The sequence below is a fragment of the Onychostoma macrolepis genome, chromosome 22, assembly GCF_012432095.1.
Source record: "Onychostoma macrolepis isolate SWU-2019 chromosome 22, ASM1243209v1, whole genome shotgun sequence".
NCBI lineage: Eukaryota > Metazoa > Chordata > Actinopteri > Cypriniformes > Cyprinidae > Onychostoma > Onychostoma macrolepis.
The window spans coordinates 10,670,546-10,693,297 of NC_081176.1; the positions used below are offsets into that span (position 1 = coordinate 10,670,546).

Below are 22,752 nucleotides of genomic sequence, written 5' to 3' on the forward strand. Positions count from 1 at the left end.
TTCTTTAAACCTCTTTGTATATTAATTGACAGTCATGTTACCTCTTTTTTATTTTTTTATTTATTTACAACATTACCCTCCTTCGATGAAAACAGTTGCGCTGCTTATTGAAATCTGGTATGTGCTGTTTTTCATCGATTTTTTGATGAGCAAAACGATTGAAATAGAAATATGAAATACAAAACAGAAATGCGATTATTTGAAATTAAAATATAAGCGTTTATTCTTTTTTTTTAATATTCTATTTTTTATTGCACATTTACAATGCAAGACAGGGATCATATCCCATTTACTAAAATTTCACATTTCTATTTTCTTCTACTGCCATCGTGTGCTGAAAAGATGAAGTGCATTTAAAAACTCTTCATGGCAACACTTGAGATTCGCAATAAAAGCCTGTCTAGATGGTACTTTTAAACTGCAAAATAATACAATAAAAAAAGTACTTTCTAAAAAAAGTCATAACAATCGACCACAAAACATTATTATTATTTAGTGCTGTTTCATTTAGTGAAACTGTTTCTGGTCGTATTCAGTTTACTCTGTAGATTTGATTTTGTATCAATCATAGAACATACAGTATGCAGCAACACATTTCACACAATTTGTCTTTTTGTTATATTTAGTACATACAAATGTATATTTAGGCACATTGTTAATGTGTTGCATTTAAAAACAGCTGTTAGGAAGCAACATCTGTATCAGTGTTTGTCCACTAGATGACAGAAATTATCCAACATTAAGACCAACCATATATCAATATCCAACATGAACATTCATCAAGCAGATGCTTTTGACAAATTTAATAAAACACCACAAAGCACAACGCATGCGATATCACATCAATACTAGAACTGAACAAATGTGATTTTACATGTTTTTGATACAAGTGCAATAAAGCTCATTTCAAGTGCTTCAGATCTTTGGAAACAGACTGTAATCGATGCTGAACATCAACATTAATCTGGAACTGCTGTTAATTACATAAAAACAGTGAATACAATGGTTAGAGAAACACTGCTGTGGTAAAATGTCTTATTAAAAGCATATATGACACTTTCTGACTCTCACTGTCTACAATCACATGAAATCAAAGCTGTGAAAGTCAAACTAGCATTATGTTAATAAAGTAACAGGTATGAAGTGTAACATTATTAAAATGACATCTGAAAATGTTTGATAAACATGTTTCTTGGTCAATCTGAAACCAAAGAAGCTTTGTACATGCAAGTTTAACATTTCTCACTTTCACTGGACGGATTCTAGAGACTCATAAAAGAAGAAAAATGTGATCAAATTGATTATTTTTTTTAAATTAAAAAAAAAAAAAAAAGATGAAAATATTCAAACACCTCCAGGAGAACATTATCAAAGAAAAGAAGATACAAGTAAGAATAACTGTATACACACGATTAGGAAAATTAAAACAAAATAAAGGGGTAAGTAGCTTACAGTAAGGGGAAAATATAATAATAATAAATACAAAAATAAAAGAGCAATGAAAGAGAGCTGTCTGAACTTAGTGTCAATAGAAATTAATTTTCAAAAACCTGTCACATTTTTTATTGCCAGTCAAACAAAAAGATGAGCAGCGAGTCAACCTCAATCAGAAAATGTGAAAGAGTAGGAATTGAGCCCATACATTTTTGTTCATGGACAAATAAAAAAGAAAAAGAAAATAATAATAATAATAATTCCTTACATTTATATAGTGCTTTTCTAGGCACTCAAAGAGCTTTACATTGTGAGGGGGGTCTCCTCAACCACCACCAGTGTGCAGCATCCACCTGGATGATGCGACGGCAGCCATATTGCACCAGAACGGCCACCACACACCAGCTTACTGGTGGAGAGGAGACAGAGTGATGAAGCCAATCAGCAGATATGGGGATTGTTAGGAGGCCATGATGGTCAGAGGTCAATGGGCGAATTCAGCCAGGATGCCGAGGTCACACCTCTACTCTTTTCGAAAGACATACTAGGATTTTTAATGACCACAGAGAGTCAGGACCTCGGTTTAACGTCTCATCCGAAGGACGGTGCTTTTTACAGTATAGTGTCCCCATCACTATACTGGGGCACTAGGACCCACACAGACCACAGGGTGAGCACCCCCTGCTGGCCTCACTAACACCTCTTCTAGCAGCAACCTGATTTTCCCAGGAGGTCTCCCATCCAGGTACTGACCAGACTCAACCCTGCTTAGCTTCAGTGAGTAACCAGTCTTGGGCTACAGGGTGACATGGCTGTCTGTAAAATATATTCTTTAGATTTGTTGGTAGAGTCAAAGTAATAACAAATAAAATCTTTCAAATTAAAAATGTTTTGTTGTTGTAGCTGGAGCTGAAGTGTTGATGATGTCAGAGTGATTGACACTGGTGGGCGGGTCTTATGTTATTAAAGTGAACTCGTCCCCTCCTCCTCATTCACTTCATCCAACATCCTCTCCATTCAACAGCGGCATCTCTACAGTCGCTAATTCATTCCCTCGGTTCTCTCTGGAGTCTGAAGGAAAATACAGAGACACTGATGAATTAAAAACAGAGATGATGCACTGATCTGGATTTCTTCATACGACACATCAAAACTAAAGTGAAGCATTTACAGTGTACAAACTCATTTAACAGATTGTCAGCAGCACATTTTGCTCTTTTGATGAATTCAATCTAAGCACTTTTCTGGAAAATAAACATTTATTATATTTGTGAACTTGTGCATCTACTAGAATATGCAATCTGAAATGTAAAAGTTTACTTGGGTCATTTACACTTCTACATCTCGGATGTTTGTAGCATTAAAAGATTCAGCAGAAGGTCATTTCTCTCAGGACAGTCGCTCTTTAATTCACTTACAGTCATTTGTTTGAAATTTGAATAAATAAACTGAATGAAGCCAAATCACACACTTCAGATCATGATATTGTTGTAAAGTTAAAGATATTCAGCGCAAACAGCAGATTCTCACCATTCTTCTCCTTCATCTCTGATTCCTCCCTCGACTCATCTGTGACAGCAGCACCTAGAAGCAGAGAAATACAAAGACATCCTTCAGATCAAGTGAGTGCACGAGAACAATAGAGTTCAAAATGACTTCATAAACATCATTCAGATGCTATTTTATCAGTTCAAAACAAAGACAGTTTGCTGTGTTTCTGAGGAGAAGAATATAATATACATTTCTGCGTTAGTTACAGAGTGCTGATATAAATAAAAGCTGAATGAAATAAAATTGATTAAAGATGCTGCCTCACCTCAATGAGTAATCTTCAATAATAGATTTTTAAAGAAAGAAATGATCTACAGAACAAACTCTGAATGGAGTTTGAACATTAAGCAGTTTGATCTGAATTACCTGCAGAAAAATCTGAATCTATGAGGAAGAACTGTGACCATTATTACATTGACTGGAGCGACTCACCGCTGATAATAACAAAGAATGTCCGGTTTGTGTCCCCTTCACTGCTGCGGATCTTCAGTTTATAACATCCAGCATGTTTAGTTGTAGAGTTCTTGATGATCAGATCTCCAGTCGTGTTGTTCAGCTCCAGTCTGTCTCTGAATCTCTCATCAGGAACATCATATGTCTCTACGGTCCTTCCTTTGATTTCAGCTATGAGAGTCTCTTCATCTCCAAACCTCCACTGTATCTCATCATCTGTGTGTTTTCCAGTAAGACCAGTGTATAGATGGACAGAATCTCCTGCAGTCACTACCTCATACTTCACTTCATGTCACAGCAGCACATAGAAACAGAGAAATGTGGAGATTATAACAAGTCAGTAAAGTTTCATTCAGGATGGGTGGGTGGGTGTGCATGTTTATGTGGTTTACGGGGACACAAATTTGTATAATAACATGGGTATGACAGAGGTATTACAATTTGAAGGTGGTTTATGAGGACACTGCCTATGTCCCCATAAATCAAAAGGCTTAAAAAACATACTAAATGGTGTTTTTTTTTAAATCTAAAAATGCAGACAGTCTCCTGTAAGGGGTAGGTTTAGGTGTAGGGCAATAGCACATACAGTTTGTACAGTATAAAAACCATTACGCCTATGGAGAGTCCCCGTAAACCACATAAACCAACATGTGTGTGTGTGTGTAGTAGCGGCTCTGGCTTATTTGGTGTCTTAGGCACAATAAGACACATCGCCCTCAAAAGGTATAAAGATGCAACATTAAATACGCTGATACACTTTTATTGTAGAACTATGTAAGCACTTAACTCAAATAACTATTAAATAATAATAATAAAAAAAACTCAGAAAACTGGTGGACTAAAATTGAAGTTCCTATCATGAAATTTGTACATTTTTGACATATAATAATTATAATGGATCCTTCATTTCTTTAAAATTTAAAGGTACACTATGTTATTTCATTGGTCAATTGAGAAAGTCCAATGGTTGACTGCTTCTAGCAACAATAAACCCATGAGAGAGCACACAGAGATTGACGAGAGCACAGGATAATGCTTGAGCACACGCAGTATCAGAGAGAGAGCAGAGTCAGTTAATAACAAAGCACACTGTATATCTGAGAGAACTGTGCTCACACATTACCTGGATGTGCTCTCATGCTCATGCGCTCTCAACATTAAAATAATGCCATGAGTGAACTATAAAGAAGAAAAGTCACAACTGAAAGCTGCAGCCGGTGCCTCATGCTGCCCCTCAGCGTGTTACAGGCCCTTGGCATCTGTCTATATTGCCTGTGCAAGGATCTGCCACTGTACTAATTATGTAACATTAATAACTATAATATTTTAGAACAAAATTATACATGTTTTAATACACATTCAATATTTATAAATGCAGATAAATTATTTATACTTAATTAGTATATTAATTTCCTGCTCTGTATTAAGTCATCATTTTTAACAAATTTGATAAATTGAGGAAAATACAAAATTAATGTCAAATTACAGTCACACACTATAATGTGCACCTTTGCCTATAAAAATTCAGTTCAGCGTAAAACTGTTCATTTAATGCATCATCACTTGTGCACTGTGCATTTAAAAAAATAAACAATGACAATTACTTACAATGTATTAAAACTTTGAATTTCTTGAACAAGATCCCTCTGCTGCTGCTGATGGTCAGTAGTTTATAGAGTCCTTTGTGTTCAGTTGAGATGTCTGTGATGGTCAGTGATCCAGTCTCGTCCAGCTTCAGTCTGTCTCTGAATCTCTTATTAACACCATCATCATATATCTCTACAGTCCCTCCTCTGATTTGAACAATGAGATAGTCTTGAGCTCCAAACATCCACAGGATCTGATCATCTCTCTGTATTTCAGTATCAGGGTTTAGAGTGACAGAATCTCCCTCGTTCAGTGATTTCTCCTCCACTTTATCTGTCACAGCAGCACAGAAACAGAGAAAAACAAAGACAAATCTGTCATTACATCAAGTGTGTTCATGTGAAGATCAGAGTTTGAAATGACTACTTATTGCATCTCAATAAATTAGAATGTCGTGGAAAAGTTCATTTATTTCAGTAATTCAACTCAAATTGTGAAACTCGTGTATTAAATAAATTCAGTGCACACAGACTGAAGTAGTTTAAGTCTTTGGTTCTTTTAATTGTGATGATTTTGGCTCACATTTAACAAAAACCCACCAATTCAACAAATTAGTATACTTCATAAGACCAATAAAAAAAAAAAAAACATTTTTAGTGAATTGTTGGCCTTCTGGAAAGTATGTTCATTTACTGTATATGTACTCAATACTTGGTAGGGGCTCCTTTTGCTTTAATTACTGCCTCAATTTGGCGTGGCATGGAGGTGATCAGTTTGTGGCACTGCTGAGGTGGTATGGAAGCCCAGGTTTCTTTGACAGTGGCCTTCAGCTCATCTGCATTTTTTGGTCTCTTGTTTCTCATTTTCCTCTTGACAATACCCCATAGATTCTCCATGGGGTTCAGGTCTGGGGAGTTTGCTGGCCAGTCAAGCACACCAACACCATGGTCATTTAACCAACTTTTGGTGCTTTTGGCAGTGTGGGCAGGTGCCAAATCCTGCTGGAAAATGAAATCAGCATCTTTAAAAAGCTGGTCAGCAGAAGGAAGCATGAAGTGCTCCAAAATTTCTTGGTAAACGGGTGCAGTGACTTTGGTTTTCAAAAAAACACAATGGACCAACACCAGCAGATGACATTGCACCCCAAATCATCACAGACTGTTGAAACTTAACACTGGACTTCAAACAACTTGGGCTATGAGCTTCTCCACCCTTCCTCCAGACTCTAGGACCTTGGTTTCCAAATGAAATACAAAACTTGCTCTCATCTGAAAAGAGGACTTTGGACCACTGGGCAACAGTCCAGTTCTTCTTCTGCTTAGCCCAGGTAAGACGCCTCTGACGTTGTCTGTGGTTCAGGAGTGGCTTAACGAGGAATACGACAACTGTAGCCAAATTCCTTGACATGTCTGTGTGTGCTGGTTCTTGATGCCTTGACCCCAGCCTCAGTCCATTCCTTGTGAAGTTCATCCAAATTCTTGAATCCATTTTGCTTGACAATCCTCATAAGGCTGCGGTTCTCTCGGTTGGTTGTACATCTTTTTCTTCCACACTTTTTCTTTCCACTCAACTTTCTGTTAGCATGCTTGGATACAGCACTCTGTGAACAGCCGGCTTCTTTGGCAATGAATGTTTGTGGCTTACCCTCCTTGTGAAGGGTGTCAATGATTGTCTTCTGGACAACTGTCAGATCAGCAGTCTTCCCCATGATTGTGTAGCCTAGTGAACCAAACTGAGAGACCATTTTGAAGGCTCAGGAAACCTTTGCAGGTGTTTTGAGTTGATTAGCTGATTGGCATGTCACCATATTCTAATTTGTTGAGATAGTGAATTGGTGGGTTTTTGTTAAATGTGAGCCAAAATCATCACAATTAAAAGAACCAAAGACTTAAACTACTTCAGTCTGTGTGCATTGAATTTATTTAATACACGAGTTTCACAATTTCAGTTGAATTACTGAAATAAATGAACTTTTCCACGACATTCTAATTTATTGAGATGCACCTGTAAGCATTCAGATGCTGTTGTATCTGTTTGAAATTAAGACAGTTTGCCGTTTTCTTAAACAGAAACTTTATATTACTGTCTGCTTCAGATTTGATAACTTAAAGACAAAACTTTAAATCCAAGTGAACTTTATACAGAGTGCTGATATAAATAAAAGCTTAAGGAAGTACTTTTTGGGGCAGCAACAGAACAGAGTTTATTTCACAATGTAGTTCAACGGGAGATTTTAAAACTGAATGAAATAATCTACAGATCAAACTCTGAATGAGGTCTGAACATGAAGCAGTTTGAGCTGAATTACCTGCAGAAGAACAGAATTATGGGGAATAACTGCCGATGAAGATCTGTGATCGTTATTATACTGACTTCAGCTACTCACCTTTGACAGTGACAAAAAATGTCTGTTTTGAAAACCGACTGCTGGATGTGATCTGTAGATGATAGCGTCCAGAGTGTGAGGTTCTGGTGTTGTTGATGGTCAGAGATCCAGTCATCTCGTCCAGCTTCAGTCTGCCTCTGAATCTCTCATCAGCAACATCATCATGTGTAAAGATTTCTCTGGTCTCTCCTTTGATTTCAGCTATGACAGTGTGCAGCTCTTCATCTCTAAACAGCCACTGAATCAAATCATCTTTGTTTATTTCAGTAGCAGGGTTTAGAGTGACATATTCTCCCTCCATCGCTATTATCTTCCTCTCTTCATGTGTGAGAACAGAGCAGAGAAAGATAGAAATACACAGATGTCATTAGATCAAGTGTGTGTTCATGTGAACATCAGAGTTTGAAATTTCTACACACAGATCATGCAGATGCTGTTTTATCAGTGATGATCTTTACACTGCTGTGTTAAAAGTTTCAGCTGAAAATGAAATTCTGTATAAAAACATGAAATGTAGATCACACTGACATTACCCTCTAAACATTAAGCAGCTTGAGCTGAATTCACTTCAGAAAAAATGAATGAATGAGGAAGAATGTGATCATTATTACATTCACTGGAGTGACTCACCTTCAGCATAAATGATGAATCTTCTGTAAGAGGTTTCTGTCCGTCTTCTGATCTTCAGAGTGTAGAGTCCAGAGTGTGCAGCTGTGAACTTTGTGACGGTCAGTGATCCTGTCTCCTTGTTCAGCTCCAGTCTGTCTCTGAATCTCTCATCAGGACCTTCATATTTAGTCACCTCTGTGGTCTTGATTTCAGCCAGGACAGTCTGCTGCTCTTTATCATCAAACAGCCACTGTATCTCATCACCTGTCTGTATTTCAGTATCAGAGTTTAGAGTGACAGATTCTCCCTCCATCACCGATCTCGTCCTCTCTTCATGTGTGAGAACAGTGCAGAGAAAGACAGAAATACACAGATGACATTAGATCAAGAACGTGTGCATGTGAACATCAGAGTTTGACATTTTATTTGTAATTTCATTTTTGGGGGGCTTTCGTCACTTTGTCACAGTAGGTGGTTATATGACAACACAGGCCAATGGAGTGATTTATAATAACCAAAGACAGAAACACACTGTAGACTGAAATGATCTGAAGAAACTCTGAAGGGAGTCAAAACATTAAGCAGTTTTAGCTGAATTCACTTCAAAACAAAATGAATGAATGAGGAAGAATGTGATCATTATTACACTGACTGGAGCGACTCACCTTCGACAGAAACCGTGAATCTTTTGTATAAGGTGTCTCTGCCTCTTCTGATCTTCAGAGTATAAAGTCCAGTTTGTTCAGTGAGGATGTTTGTGATGGTCAGTGATCCAGTCGTCTTGTCCAGCTTCAGTTTGTTTCTGAATCTCCCACCAGGACCCTGATATGTAGTCATCTCTCTGGTCTCTCTTCTGGTTTCAGCTATGAGAACGTCTTCAGCTCCAAACAGCCACTGTATCTCATCATCTGTCTGTATTTCAGTCTCAGGGTTTAGAGGGACCGTATCTCCCACCAGCACTGACCCTGACAGCAGCACATAGAAACAGAGAAATGAGGAGGTAATTATTGAGTTTGCAAATGAACATGTCAGTATTATTTAAGGACTGAGAGGATACTGTGTGATTCTTCATATGTGCTTCTAACAATCACTTCATCTTCTGGAGGACTTTTACTAAAGATCTGTAACAATTTGCAATAATGTTGCATGTGTTAAACATGAATTAACTGGTTAATAAAACATTTACCACTGAAAAATCAGGTTTTAGTCAAAGGAACAAACTCATTTTTAAACCGTTAATTCAGGTAAATACTAAAATCTTTTTCATCACCATATAACTAAATATAATGTTCTGTTATTTACTCGCCCTCATTCGTGTAATGAATGAGCAGATATTGAAGAATCTTCATGCAGCTCTATTCCATGTAATAACAGCTTATAATGGCCTTAGTTGCCTCCACAAACGACATTAAAGACACAGAAAATGAGTTCATGTGCTGCAAGTCTTCTGAAGCTTTCTGTGCAGTTTAAGTGTTTGTTTGCTGAAACTCTGCTGTAATTCTCAAATATTATTTTTCATACTCAAAACACGTGTGAGTTCATCTATGAAACATTCAGTCCACTAATTCCCTCTTTCATGTTTGTAGCTCAAATACCTTTTATGTTGCATTTCAGAGCTTTAGTGAACAGGAAGATGATCAGTGAATAATTAGGTTGGCTTGAGAAAACCTACTGATCTGCTATTTAGGTGTCTTATTATTATTCTTATGAGACTACAATTTCTGAACGCTACTCCTAGAGCTTTCAAGCTAGAACCACCAAACTCAGCCCAGCTCTTCAGACTGATCTGACTTAGTGTGCTTTATCTTTTCTAACCGATCGGACTTATGGTTTTCATAAAACTGAAGAATAAAAATCATACAAATCCCATAGACTTACACTGACAGAATGTTCAGATGAGCCAAGACTATTCAAACTCCAACTGTCAAAATTCAAATCTAAACACACTGAAGCCAATTAGACTCAATCAGACCAAAGTCTCTTTAAGACAAGTCATGTCACTCGGCGGCCATCTTTGAAATGCCTCTCGGGCATCCAAGTGCAGCTCCTATCTCTTTGAATGGGGAAACATCAAATTCTCCAAAACTGTTCACTAAGCTTACAATTAAATTTCGTATTTGAAATCACCAAAGAAATCTGACAACAACTGTATAATAAATGTTGTTTCTTTTGATCAAACAGCGTTATAAAAAGCTTATTTTTCAGGCTAGATCAGCCAGTGCGCATGCGCAGTCCTGAGCGCACGTCTCAAAACGCTGACTGTTTCTATAGCAACCGGGACTTCTAACGGCAGCTGCAGTGACGCGTTGACTTTACCGAGTAGTGATTGGCTCTTTCATTCAGAAGGCAGGGCTTCCTGCGATTGAGCGGCCATATTGAGCGTTGCATTTTTCCCCATTCAAAACTATACGAGTGACATGTCTTGGGTATTCTATAGTCTTTGATCAGACTTCCCATCTATGTACTATTTCTAATCCATTCAAACTCAATAATATTTCTAATAAATCTATCTATCCTAGCGACATGCTAATCACGCTAGAAACATGCTAACAACATGCTAGTCACTTGTTAATCATGCTTTGCAGCATGCTAGTAACATGCTAATAGTGCTAGAAACATGCTAGTGACATGCTAGTTACTTGCTAATCATGCTAGCAACATTCTAGTCGCTTGCTAGGCATGCTAGCAACATGCTAGTAAGATGCTAATCATGTTAGAAACAAGCTAGTAACATGTTAATAATGCTAGAAACATGTTAACAACATGCTAGTCACTTGCTAATCATGCTAGTAACATGCTAGTGACATGCTAGTCATGCTAACAACATGCTAGTCACTTACTACTCATGCTAGCAATATGCTAGTAACATGCTAATCATGCCAACAATATGCTAGTAACAGGCTAAAAACATGCTAATAATGCTAGAGACATGTTATCAACATCTATCTAATCTATCCAAATGTTCAAATTTCAAGCTTTTACAATTGCTTTAAACTTTCAGGCTAGGCTTTCTCAAGCCAACCTACAGTTTGTCTTGACAAACTTTTTTATCTAGTTACTCATATTTCTGTCTGTTCACACACAAACCATCACATGACCTGAGAAGACTTTGAATATAGTAAATGAGTCACATGATACTTTTATGACAGATGAGACTTAATAATACTTAAAACTGTTTGACAGACATGATCACTAAAACTACTGTTGTATAGAAAAGAGCTCTATAATGTTTATCCAGATATCTTATTTTGTATTTGACAGAAGAAATAAAGTCATACACATTTGCAATGACATAAAGGTGAATGAATGAATGAATAGTGATTCAATAATTAATATATTAATGTAATTCAGCTCAATACTAGACAATCACATACTTCATTAATTTTTGCATCAATTACAAGCAGAACTTGTGGTTAAAGTAGAAATGTTGACTGAAAAATCATACTATACATTTAAACTCTACTGAACCACAATAAATCTCAATGTTTTTTCTCTTGCTGTATCAACTGTAATACTTACACGTTTGGGTTGGTAGATTAGTGGTCCTGCGGCGACAGTAGTACATCACACCAGCAGCAGCAGCAGCTGCAGCTGCAGACACCAGCAGAACAACAACAACTATCCCTGCTACAGCAGCTGGAGACAGACCTGGTACTGAATCTGGAACAGCTAAAGAGAGACAGACATTAGTGTGAATGCATGTCTGAAATATATCAAGCACTAGAAACATCAGCACTATATAACCTGAGTGAAGATCTGATACTGTAATGATAAAGAGAGACAGTCATTAGTGTGAATGTGTGTCTGATCTAGAAACACTAGAAACACCAGCACTGACCATCTGGTAGATCTTAATGATTATGATTATGAGATTAAACTAATTAAATATGTTAACATTGTCATTATAAGCCTGATAATAATCAGTATTTATTACAGATATATTCACAGGTGTCAATAATGTAAAAGAGAAACATTTTTAGCTAATAAAATTATTCCCAGACAGCTGATAAACAATCATTACAATCAGACTTGAGTTCCTCACCACTGACAGTAACAATGAATCTCTTGTATAAGGTCTGTGTGTTGCTGCTGATCTTCACTGTATAAAGTCCAGAGTCTGTGGTTCTGGTGTTTGTGATGATCAGAGATCCAGTCTGATCCAGCTGCAGTCTGTCTCTGAATCTCTCATCAGTATCATATACTAATGAGCTCTTGGCCTCTATATCATGTTTAGCTATGAGTTTTCCTTCATCTCCAAACCTCCACACTATCAGCTCATCTCCCTGTAGTTGAGGAACATGAAGAGTGACAGGATCTCCCTCCATCTCTGACATGCTCTTCACTTCAGCTTCAGCCCCAGCAATAACAGATAGAGCCTCTACAAGAAACAGATTCACAGACAGATATTAAACATTAAACACTGTTACTGGCACAAAAATATAAAGTTTTACAGTCAGTTACATATTATGGTTACTACACAAGGCATTTAGGAGCTGTTTATTGAGTTGTTTATGGTATTTAAGCGCTGTATTTAATTTTCTTTAAATGCATTCCTTTATTTTATATATATATATATATATATATATATATATATTACCTATGTGTGTGTGTGTGTGTGTGTGTGTGTGTGTGTGTGTGTTGATTCGGTTTGCTCCCTATATAGGTAAAAGGGGCGCAAATGCACAGGTGCGCAATAAAGTTAATAAGCAGCACAGACCAATAAGATTGATGGCAGCAAGCGGAAACACTCATTGATGTGCTCACACACTCAAGCATGCAAAAGAAACTGATGGACTATATTTTCACTTCTTATTTTGCTAGTTTTGCATGCGTTTTGTTGGAAATAGAGAAGCATTAACATTTAGCGATTACATGTGTTGATTGAGCAAGAGTAAGACAAAGCCCTTCACTCTAGACAAAGGTTTGCCAAAAGAAGGCGTATGTAGGTTAATAAAAGTATTCAGTTTGAAATGAACAACAGTTATTTGTTGACTAATTTTATGAGTCGTCTTATTTCATGTAACAGCACAGGAACATTTCACTATTTGAATCACTGCATTTGTCCATGTTCAACAGATAGAATTACTATTTGTAATTCTATACAAAAATTTATCCTGCTTTGAATTATTTAAATACTAATATCAGTGGAATTAAACTAAAAATTTCTGGCTATATTTTTTTTGTAGTAACAGGTCTTCTGTGTTTGTGTTTGTTTTTGATTTGGTTTTCAGTTTCTAGATCAGTTTCCTTTGTCTGTGTTCATTGGTTCCTATGGTTTTGCATTGATTAATTTAATTGACTCACCTGTATCTCATTTCAGTTAATGGTTTGTGTAGTTAAACCCTGTGTTTCTTTCAGTTCTTGGTCAGTCCTTATTGTGTTATACCCTGTTTGTTCTTTTCTTGCACCATGTGTAGGGATGTAATGGTGGTAGAAAAGTTAAGATCCTATTTTCTTTTCATTTTGCCTCTGTATAAAGTATTTGTAGTGTTCATAACTGCAGCGCTGCTTTGTTTACAACAGTAACAATGGAAACACTATATTCTTGCTGTTCCATAAGCACCACCTGCTGGCAGATATTGAATTTGCATCTCATTCAGCATGTCTGCTGTTTTTGTTTTGTTTCAATATGTTTTATGTAGTATAGTTTCACAACACTAAAGTCAGACCCTTCTGTTTTTGCTTAAAATTTTGGAATTATACAATCTTACTTCGATTTAAAAACCTGCTCATGCTGCATGTATGCAGCATCTTTGTTTCGATCGTGATTAAAATACAGTGGTTGCCTCTAGTTTTAAATGGAAAGAAGCACAGACAAAGCCCAAGTTTGTTTATATGAACAGATTTCTTTTATTTGTGTTATTTATTTATTTGATTTGTGGTTTGTTTTAAGATGTCAATTTAGTTTTGTTATTTGACATATTTCAATTTCACAAAGAAATGTGCAGCATTTTGTCCAAGCAATCATATTCCATCGAGTTGAGTGAGTCATTACATCCCTAACCATCAGTGTTTTTAGTTTTTTTTAGTTTTTTGGAATTTATTTCTAAAACTGTACTATACAAGCAGTATCACACTCCACATCATGCTGCTGTTCTGAATATCAGTCATGTGATCACCTGCGGCCCAATCACAGCTGTTATGACATTCAGAACAACGGGACAACTGCACAATATTGTGAAACTACAATTCTGTAATACTTCTAAATACATTTGCTGGCTGCACTTTAAATCTCAATTTAGTAAAATTTAATAAAACAACAAGAAACTTCAAAACATCTTATTCAAAAATAAATATGTCCTCACCATACACAGTAACACTGAATGTCTTATATGAGGTCCCGGTGCTGCGGTCGATCTCTAGTTTATAAAGTCCAGAGTGTTTGGTTCTCATGTTCTTGGTGATCAGAAATCCCGTCTGGTTCAGCTGCAGCCTGCCTCTGAATCGCTCATCACTGGTATACGAGATCTCATTTCCATCGATTTGAGCAATAACTGGACCTGGATCTCCAAACCTCCACAGCATCTGAATAAATCCCTGTATTTGAGTGAGATCAGGGTTTAGAGTGACAGAATCTCCCTCCATCACTGTCTTTCCTTCATCTGTTTCTGCAGCAAACACACCTGCAGAACAAACAGAAACAGTTTACCAGAGATTAAATTTAAAACACTGCTGATAATGTTAGCAAACAGATAGCAACTGAGATCAGTCTTGTCTAATATAAACACAGATTGATTTATTATTAAAGGGCCGATCACAGCATGGATCTTCAGTATTGTGGGTATAGTGGGTAGGGATGATAAGTCTAATTAGGGACTGTTGTACAGCGGGAGCATGCTTGGATTAGATTGACAACTCTTGGATTCGCCATAAAATAGAAGTGCAAAACTGATAAGCAGTCATCCATCAAGATCTTATTACTTCTTTCTTAATTTTGCATGTTTGCACATGCAAGTAGTTTGTAAGTTTGTGTACTTGAGTGATTATTGTCATGTACAGTGGGTACGGAAAGTATTCAGACCCCCTTAAATTTTTCACTCTTTGTTATATTGCAGCCATTTGCTAAAATCATTTAAGTTTTAAATTAAATTTTTTTTCCTCAATGTACACACGGCACCCCATATTGACAGAAAAACACAGAATTGTTGACATTTTTGCAGATTTATTAAAAAAGAAAAACTGAAATATCACATAGTCCTAAGTATTCAGACCCTTTGCTGTGACACTCATATATTTAACTCAGGTGCTGTCCATTTCTTCTGATCATCCTTGAGATGGTTCTACACCTTCATTTGAGTCCAGCTGTGTTTGATTATACTGATTGGACTTGATTAGGAAAGCCACACACCTGTCTATATAAGACCTTACAGCTCACAGTGCATGTCAGAGCAAATGAGAATCATGAGGTCAAAGGAACTGCCTGAAGAGCTCAGAGACAGAATTGTGGCAAGGCACAGATCTGGCCAAGGTTACAAAAAAATTTCTGCTGCACTTAAGGTTCCTAAGAGCACAGTGGCCTCCATAATCCTTAAATGGAAGACGTTTGGGACGACCAGAACCCTTCCTAGAGCTGGCCGTCCGGCCAAACTGAGCTATCGGGGGAGAAGAGCCTTGGTGAGAGAGGTAAAGAAGAACCCAAAGATCACTGTGGCTGAGCTCCAGAGATGCAGTCGGGAGATGGGAGAAAGTTGTAGAAAGTCAACCATCACTGCAGCCCTCCACCAGTCGGGGCTTTATGGCAGAGTGGCCCGACGGAAGCCACTCCTCAGTGCAAGACACATGAAAGCCCGCATGGAGGACTCCAAGATGGTGAGAAATAAGATTTTCTGGTCTGATGAGACCAAGATAGAACTTTTTGGCCTTAATTCTAAGCGGTATGTGTGGAGAAAACCAGGCACTGCTCATCACCTGTCCAATACAGTCCCAACAGTGAAGCACGGTGGTGGCAGCATCATGCTGTGGGGGTGTTTTTCAGCTGCAGGGACAGGACGACTGGTTGCAATCGAGGGAAAGATGAATGCGGCCAAGTACAGGGATATCCTGGACGAAAACCTTCTCCAGAGTGCTCAGGACCTCAGACTGGGCCGAAGGTTTACCTTCCAACAAGACAATGACCCTAAGCACACAGTTAAAATAACGAAGGAGTGGCTTCACAACAACTCCATGACTGTTCTTGAATGGCCCAGCCAGAGCCCTGACTTAAACCCAATTGAGCATCTCTGGAGAGACCTAAAAATGGCTGTCCACCAACGTTTACCATCCAACCTGACAGAACTGGAGAGGATCTGCAAGGAGGAACGGCAGAGGATCCCCAAATCCAGGTGTAAAAAACTTGTTGCATCTTTCCCAAAAAGACTCATGGCTGTATTAGATCAAAAGGGTGCTTCTACTAAATACTGAGCAAAGGGTCTGAATACTTAGGACCATGTGATATTTCAGTTTTTCTTTTTTAATAAATCTGCAAAAATGTCAACAATTCTGTGTTTTTCTGTCAATATGGGGTGCTGTGTGTACATTAATGAGGGAAAAAAATGAACTTAAATGATTTTAGCAAATGGCTGCAATATAACAAAGAGTGAAAAATTTAAGGGGGTCTGAATACTTTCCGTACCCACTGTATGCAGGATTTTTCTTCTTTCCTGATTGTGATAATTACATTTTAACATTTAAAACAGTGTTGATGATTAAACTAATTAAATATGTTAACATTGTCATTATAATCTTGGCAATAATCAATATTCACAGGTGTAAGATGTAAGAGAGAAACAGTTTTAGCTTACCATTTTCTGCTTTACTGTGCAATATATAGTACAATATAAACAGTTTTTGTTTGTTTAATAACAAGAGTGGCTGAACTGAAATGAAACCAGACTCATTGATTTGACAACGAGCGGGACAAAAAAAAAAAAATCTGATCTGGTACTGGCATAGGCAGAATAGCCAAATGCTAGGGGTGCCCAAATAAGATGCTATTTCAATTAGGGCTGCACAATATATCACAATAAAATCTATTTTGTGTTATGGCTAAATGTTAGTCATATTTTGATGTATAATGCATATTAAAGTAGTGCTTATAAGCGCAGCACTGCTTTGTTTTTCAGCGGTAACCAAGGAAGAGCTGTATCACTGCTGTTCTATAAGCACCACATGCTGTCAGAGAATGAATTTGTGCTCTCATTCAGTCCGCCTGCTGCTGCTTGTTTGAAAAAAAAATAAATAAATAAATAAAAATGAGAAATCAATCAGTATCAGAATAGGCCCATTTGCATGTATATAAAAATGGTAACTGGTTATTCCATAACCCTAAAAGAATGATTCATAGGCCATTCAAGGTCTCTTTTTTTTTTACTTTTTAAATTTATTTTTATTCTCTATGCAGATGCTAGTCTCATATAGTCTAATGTTCAGACTCATGAGGCCGTCTGACTGACATGTCAAACAACCAATCGTTTCGTTTGTTCAATCTCGTTCGTTTCGTTCAGAGTCACATTTCGCGGCGTATTTTACAGATTATATGCTGCGAACTTTAAATATTGCACATACTTTTGAAAATCCAGCGATTAGTTGATCCTGATAAGTGCTCGTCGCCACAGTTGTAAACACGACGGCTTTCTTCTTTCGTGAGGGGGTTTGGCGTCACGGCATCTTTGTTTCCAGGTGAAACGTTAAAGAATGTGACACACACGTCTCCCGAAAATCCTGTATAATTCAACTAATCCGATGACGACTTTGAAACTCCTGAAGTTTTTCCACTTTTGTGTACCATATGCATTCAGATGTTTAGCCAACGGTCCGTGGGAGTGACGTCTGAGGCTAAGACTATGCAGATGCACACCCTAGCAAAATCACCCCAATTATTTTTTTTGGTGAAAAGTCTCAAACAAAACATCACATTTACTAGCTACCTTTGGACAATACTAGTAAAGCACTATAATTAAAGAACTAGATAGCGGAGTTAATGTCAGTTTTTTTCATGCAATACTCTTATTTATATTGTATGTATAACTAGATTTATGTTAGAAGCTATGCCATTTCTGTGTTAAGGATCGGCAGTGGAATTGGATGCAATGCAAGGGCTGCCATCTAAAATTTTGCCTAGGGCACCAAACTGTTCAGGGCCAGCCCTGGTACTGACTACTGTTTTTTTTTTTTTTTTCATAAAATACCAGATACAAAGGTTAGTGTTTTTGGAATACTGATTGTTCCTGTTTGATTTCATTACATCTGATATGATAAACAAAAGGACAGAGCTGGTTAACCCACAGTTTTCTCATATCCTCATTTTTTGGTCATTCCTATTCAGTACATTTTCATCACCCTATCCCATCTTTCATGTCTTAATAAACACCGATCAGGCATAACATTATGACCACCTTCCTATAATTGTGTTGGTCCCCCTTTTTCTGCCAAAACAGCCCTGACCCATCGATGCATGGACTCCAATACGTAGACCCCTGAAGGTGTGCTGTGGTATCTGACACCAAGATTTTAACAGCAGATCCTTTAAGTCCTGTAAGTTGCGAGGTGGGGCCTCCATTGATCGTTCAGCACATCCCACAGATGCTCGATTGGATTGAGATCTGGGGAGTTTGCAGGCCAAGTCAACATCTCAAACTTGTTGTTGTGGTCCAGAAACCATTCCTGAACCATTTTTGCTTTGTGGCAGGGCGCATTATCCACGGCCACGAGGGAATGCCGTTTCCATGAAAGTGTACAGGTGGTACATGTCAAAGTAACATCCACACGGATGGCAGGAGCCAAGGTTTCCCAGCAGAACATTGCCCAAAGCATCACACTGCCTTCGCCAGCATGCCTTCTTCCCATAGTGAATCCTGCTGCCATGTGTTCCCCAGGTAAGCGAGACACACGCTCCCGATCATCCACATGATGTAAAAATCTAGCGTCAGCATTAGTTCTGTCAGGTCACGTTAGTCAAGCTTGCATCAGCTGACTCTCAGTCTATCCACATCAACCTATAGGCATGCAACAGCTATCAAAGCACTCATATATAAGGTCCATCAGTATTATCACCAGCTTTGCTTTGCTCAATAGCTAATTGCCCTCCTCCATCCCCAACTCGTCCTCTGTCAGTCAGGATTCAGCCTTCTGATTCTCCTTTGAATCAGACTAATCTCTAAAATGTTACATAGATTGTTGAACTTTAATGATATCTGCAATACATTTTATGTTGGTTCTGTTCTTTTTTACCCTGGGGGGTTATTGCTGCTCTCCCTGCTCTTATCCATGTTAGGCTGCATGGATGTGCAGGGAGTTCTTGAACCATACCGCCAATCCAAACTGTATGCTAAATGTCAGTGAGCCTTGGCCACCCATGACCCTGTCACCGGTTCACCACGGTTCCTTCCTTGGAGTACTTTTGATTAGGCCTGTCGCGATAATTAAATAACCGTCTAATCGCGATTATTTGATCTAACCGCGGTTGTTTCAGACAACTGCGATTATTGTGCTTTTTATACGGTACAAGGGGGAGTCCTACACCAAAAGAAACCGAAGAGCACCATTTTGGTTTTCATGTGAGGGAAAGAATTATATTTACATTGTTAAATTTAAGTTTACAGAAACTCATCTTCCTTCTGCTGCAGCTGTCAGTCATTCTCCACTCAGCATTCAAACAGCACGTCACGTTCAGTTATGACAATCAGTGCGGTAACACTCTCTCTCCAAGATGATATATTCCCATTATAAGACTTGATGTGTAGATAAAGGTATGGGGATTCGCATAAAATGACTAAATCTTGCTGGAGTTGATTGCTTTCTAATTTCTCTTCTCTGTGTTTGTACCATGTGGAGTGCAGCCGCAGCGCGCTGTGACTTAAGTTGCTTCAAGCACATCATTCTGCACCCTAGACTCAGTTCACACTGCAGGTCTTAATGCTCAGATCGGATTTTTTGCTGAAATCCGATTTTTTTGTGCTGTTGTTCACATTGTCATTTAAATGCAGCGCACTGTGTTTGCGGAAAGAAAAATGGATGCTGCTCGTGTTAGCGTGTGTTTAGCAATTTTTCAGTTAATGTGCAATCTAAATAACGAAGTGATATTATTGTCTATATATTGTCTGCCATTGTGATTTTAATCTTCCCGCCTCCTCCAGCGCAGAATTGTGACGTCTGTCGCATTTCAATGACGTAAAAATCACATGAAATGCAACATGGCTGTTCAGACTGAAGTCGCATTGCAAAACATCGGATATTGGATTTATAGGATTTGTGCTGTTCGGACTGTCATAAGAAAATCAGATATGGGTCACATTTGGGCAAAAAAGTCGAATTTGGGCCACCAGCCTTCAGTGTGAACTAAGTCCTAGATGTGCATAAGCGCTGCGACTCCATGTTGCTTCAATTGCACCAATCTGCACCCTGCATGTGCATAAGAGTTTTGTGCCGCTTTGTTTGAAGCATTTCACATGATCAAAGTTTTGCACACAGAAAGACTATTAGAAGCCTTTCTTTTTCTCATGATTTCTATCTTATTTTCATGAATGTATTTTGTAAGAATACAAATAGTTAACAGAATAAATTTGTTTAAATTGTATAATGTGCACCAAAGATTTTTTTTTAAGATATAGTTTTTGCTGCTAAATTATACAGTCAGCTAGTTTAATTTCATAGCTTATATATTTTTATTCAAATGTAGTTTTTCTCTGTAGTGAGGAAGTGAGTATTTAGTGGATTGTGTTTAACAAAGGGTTTAAAAAAAAAAGAGTGACTATTAGTTCCACAAACACATATTGATATTTTGTAGTGGTGTAGAAAAAAAAAAATGGCGCTGGTGTTGGATCTGTATTGGCCGATTTTTAGAATTTGGAGTACTCTATGTAATCTTACACTGCAAAATAATAATGAAAGATTAAAAGATAACATCATAATTATTTACTGAACCCTTAAATTAATTACAATTATATAAATGAAAGCCATAAAAAACAGACGATTAATCATGATAATCGGCATAATCGCAAAAGCCCTAAAACAGACAATTAATCACAATAACTGTGACTATTTGTAGACAATTAATCGTCTGCCAATTTTCATAATCGTGACAGCCCTACTTTTGATAGATACTGACCACTGCAGACCACGAACACCCCACAAGACAAGAGCTGCAGTTTTGGAGATACTTTGACCCAGTCGTCTAGCCATCACACACTCAAATCCTTACGCTTGCCCCTTTTTCCTGCTTCTAAAACATCAACTTTGATGGCAAAATGTTCAGTTGCTGCCTAATATATCCCACCCACTAACAGGTGCCGTGATGAAGAGATAATCAGTGTTATTAAGTTCACCTGTCAGTGGTCATAATGTTATGTCTGATCAATGTATCAGATAAAATATCAAAATTATCAATTGAAAAAAAAAAAAAGTGTGATCAACTATTTTCTTATACTGTAATTTTACCATTAAAATAAGTAATTTGTCTTCTTTGTACTGAATGGACATTTATTTTTGTCATGTCGCTGGGTGCTGCATTAAACTTTTACAGAATGTATAAATAAGTTGATATCATTCTTATGTCAGTGTAAAAAAAAATCTATTGTGTTTTGACAATTTACTTGAATAACTTAGTAACAGACAAAGCATAATTCAGTAAAAGAGATTCACCTGAAAGGTAACGTAAATTTATTCTGTGAATATTTACATATTATTGTCATAATAGCAACACTATAAATTCAAGTTGAATGATTTCACTCAATTAGCTTATAGGTTGAAAGCAAATAAGTCTAAATGTAGTACGTCTAACTAATGGAATAATTAAATAATAATAACCCCATGAATTAAAATAAGATGATAATATTAAACCTAATATATCGGCGCACGTGGCAGTCATCAGGGTGCAATAATGTGCAGCTCAAAACCTTAAACTAGGAATTACAAATAGTGGAAAAGAGCATGCACAAATTCATCTGGATGCATAATTGTTAATAAGGTAATAAAGTTCAAGAATGTGAGAACATCTTCCATTGAACTCGACAGTTTTTGACGTCAAAGTGAAACCGAAAGTTATTTAAAAAAAAAAAAAAAAAGGAAATCATGCACTTACCGCACATTAGCAGAAAAATCTTATAGAATTTTAAAAAGGTCTTCATTGGAGATTCCGGCAAAATCAGATTTCGATGGTTATTATAACGTTACTCGTTGATTGTTTCTGAAACCACACTCATCAATCCGACTGACAGCGACGACTGTTAACAAAACGACAGTCTAAATACCAACAGAAAGATATACCGACTGTGACTTACTAATTAACTACACAATTGAGTAATTCATTTTCACAATAGTTTATATGCTACTAAAGAAGAATAAGAACGTTTGCGTTTCGAGATCCAAAAGACTAACGAAACTCAGAAGACTGTGATGGCGGAGACTCTAACGGTTTTCTTCTTTACAGTGGAGTGGACTGCTAACTAAAATAGAGCATTACTGCCATCTACTGTTTGCATGGAGCAGACAATTCTAATTCTCTCTCTCTCTCTCTCTCAATTCAATTCAATTAGCTTTATTGGCATGACAAAAGCACATTTCAAATTGGTCACCAGCATCTCAGCATCCCAGGTAGCCAGCGGAATCAGGCTGAGTGTCGGCTCACTCAGCAGCGGCTTGCCAGAATTGAGCCAGGTCCGGCCTGGCACAGTAATGGTTGCCAGATTTGGCTAGGTTTTGGATCTGTGGATCTGGCCCGATTCTGGTTGAGAAACGGCACATTTAGCCACATTCAG

General features: G+C 37.6%; 1 protein-coding gene across 3 annotated transcripts; it reads right to left on the reverse strand.

The window, feature by feature from the left end:
* Positions 1-788: 788 nt before the first annotated feature.
* On the reverse strand, positions 789-22,408 carry LOC131529933 (uncharacterized). 3 transcript variants are annotated; one of them, XM_058759940.1, is made up of 11 exons: positions 22,077-22,408; positions 14,326-14,643; positions 12,063-12,398; positions 11,540-11,674; positions 8,686-8,985; positions 8,042-8,350; positions 7,412-7,729; positions 5,047-5,358; positions 3,418-3,723; positions 2,965-3,018; positions 789-2,505 (listed from the first exon to the last, which is right to left on the reverse strand). In XM_058759940.1, exons 1-11 carry the CDS (start codon positions 22,120-22,122, stop codon positions 2,432-2,434), a joined length of 2,508 nt encoding a protein of 835 aa, XP_058615923.1. In that variant the 5' UTR covers positions 22,123-22,408; the 3' UTR covers positions 789-2,431. The 3 variants fall into 3 exon arrangements, with proteins under 3 accessions (XP_058615923.1, XP_058615922.1, XP_058615924.1); XM_058759939.1 differs by having other exon boundaries at positions 11,540-11,689; XM_058759941.1 differs by lacking the exon at positions 22,077-22,408 and adding an exon at positions 21,105-21,794 and having other exon boundaries at positions 11,540-11,689.
* Positions 22,409-22,752: the final 344 nt, after the last annotated feature.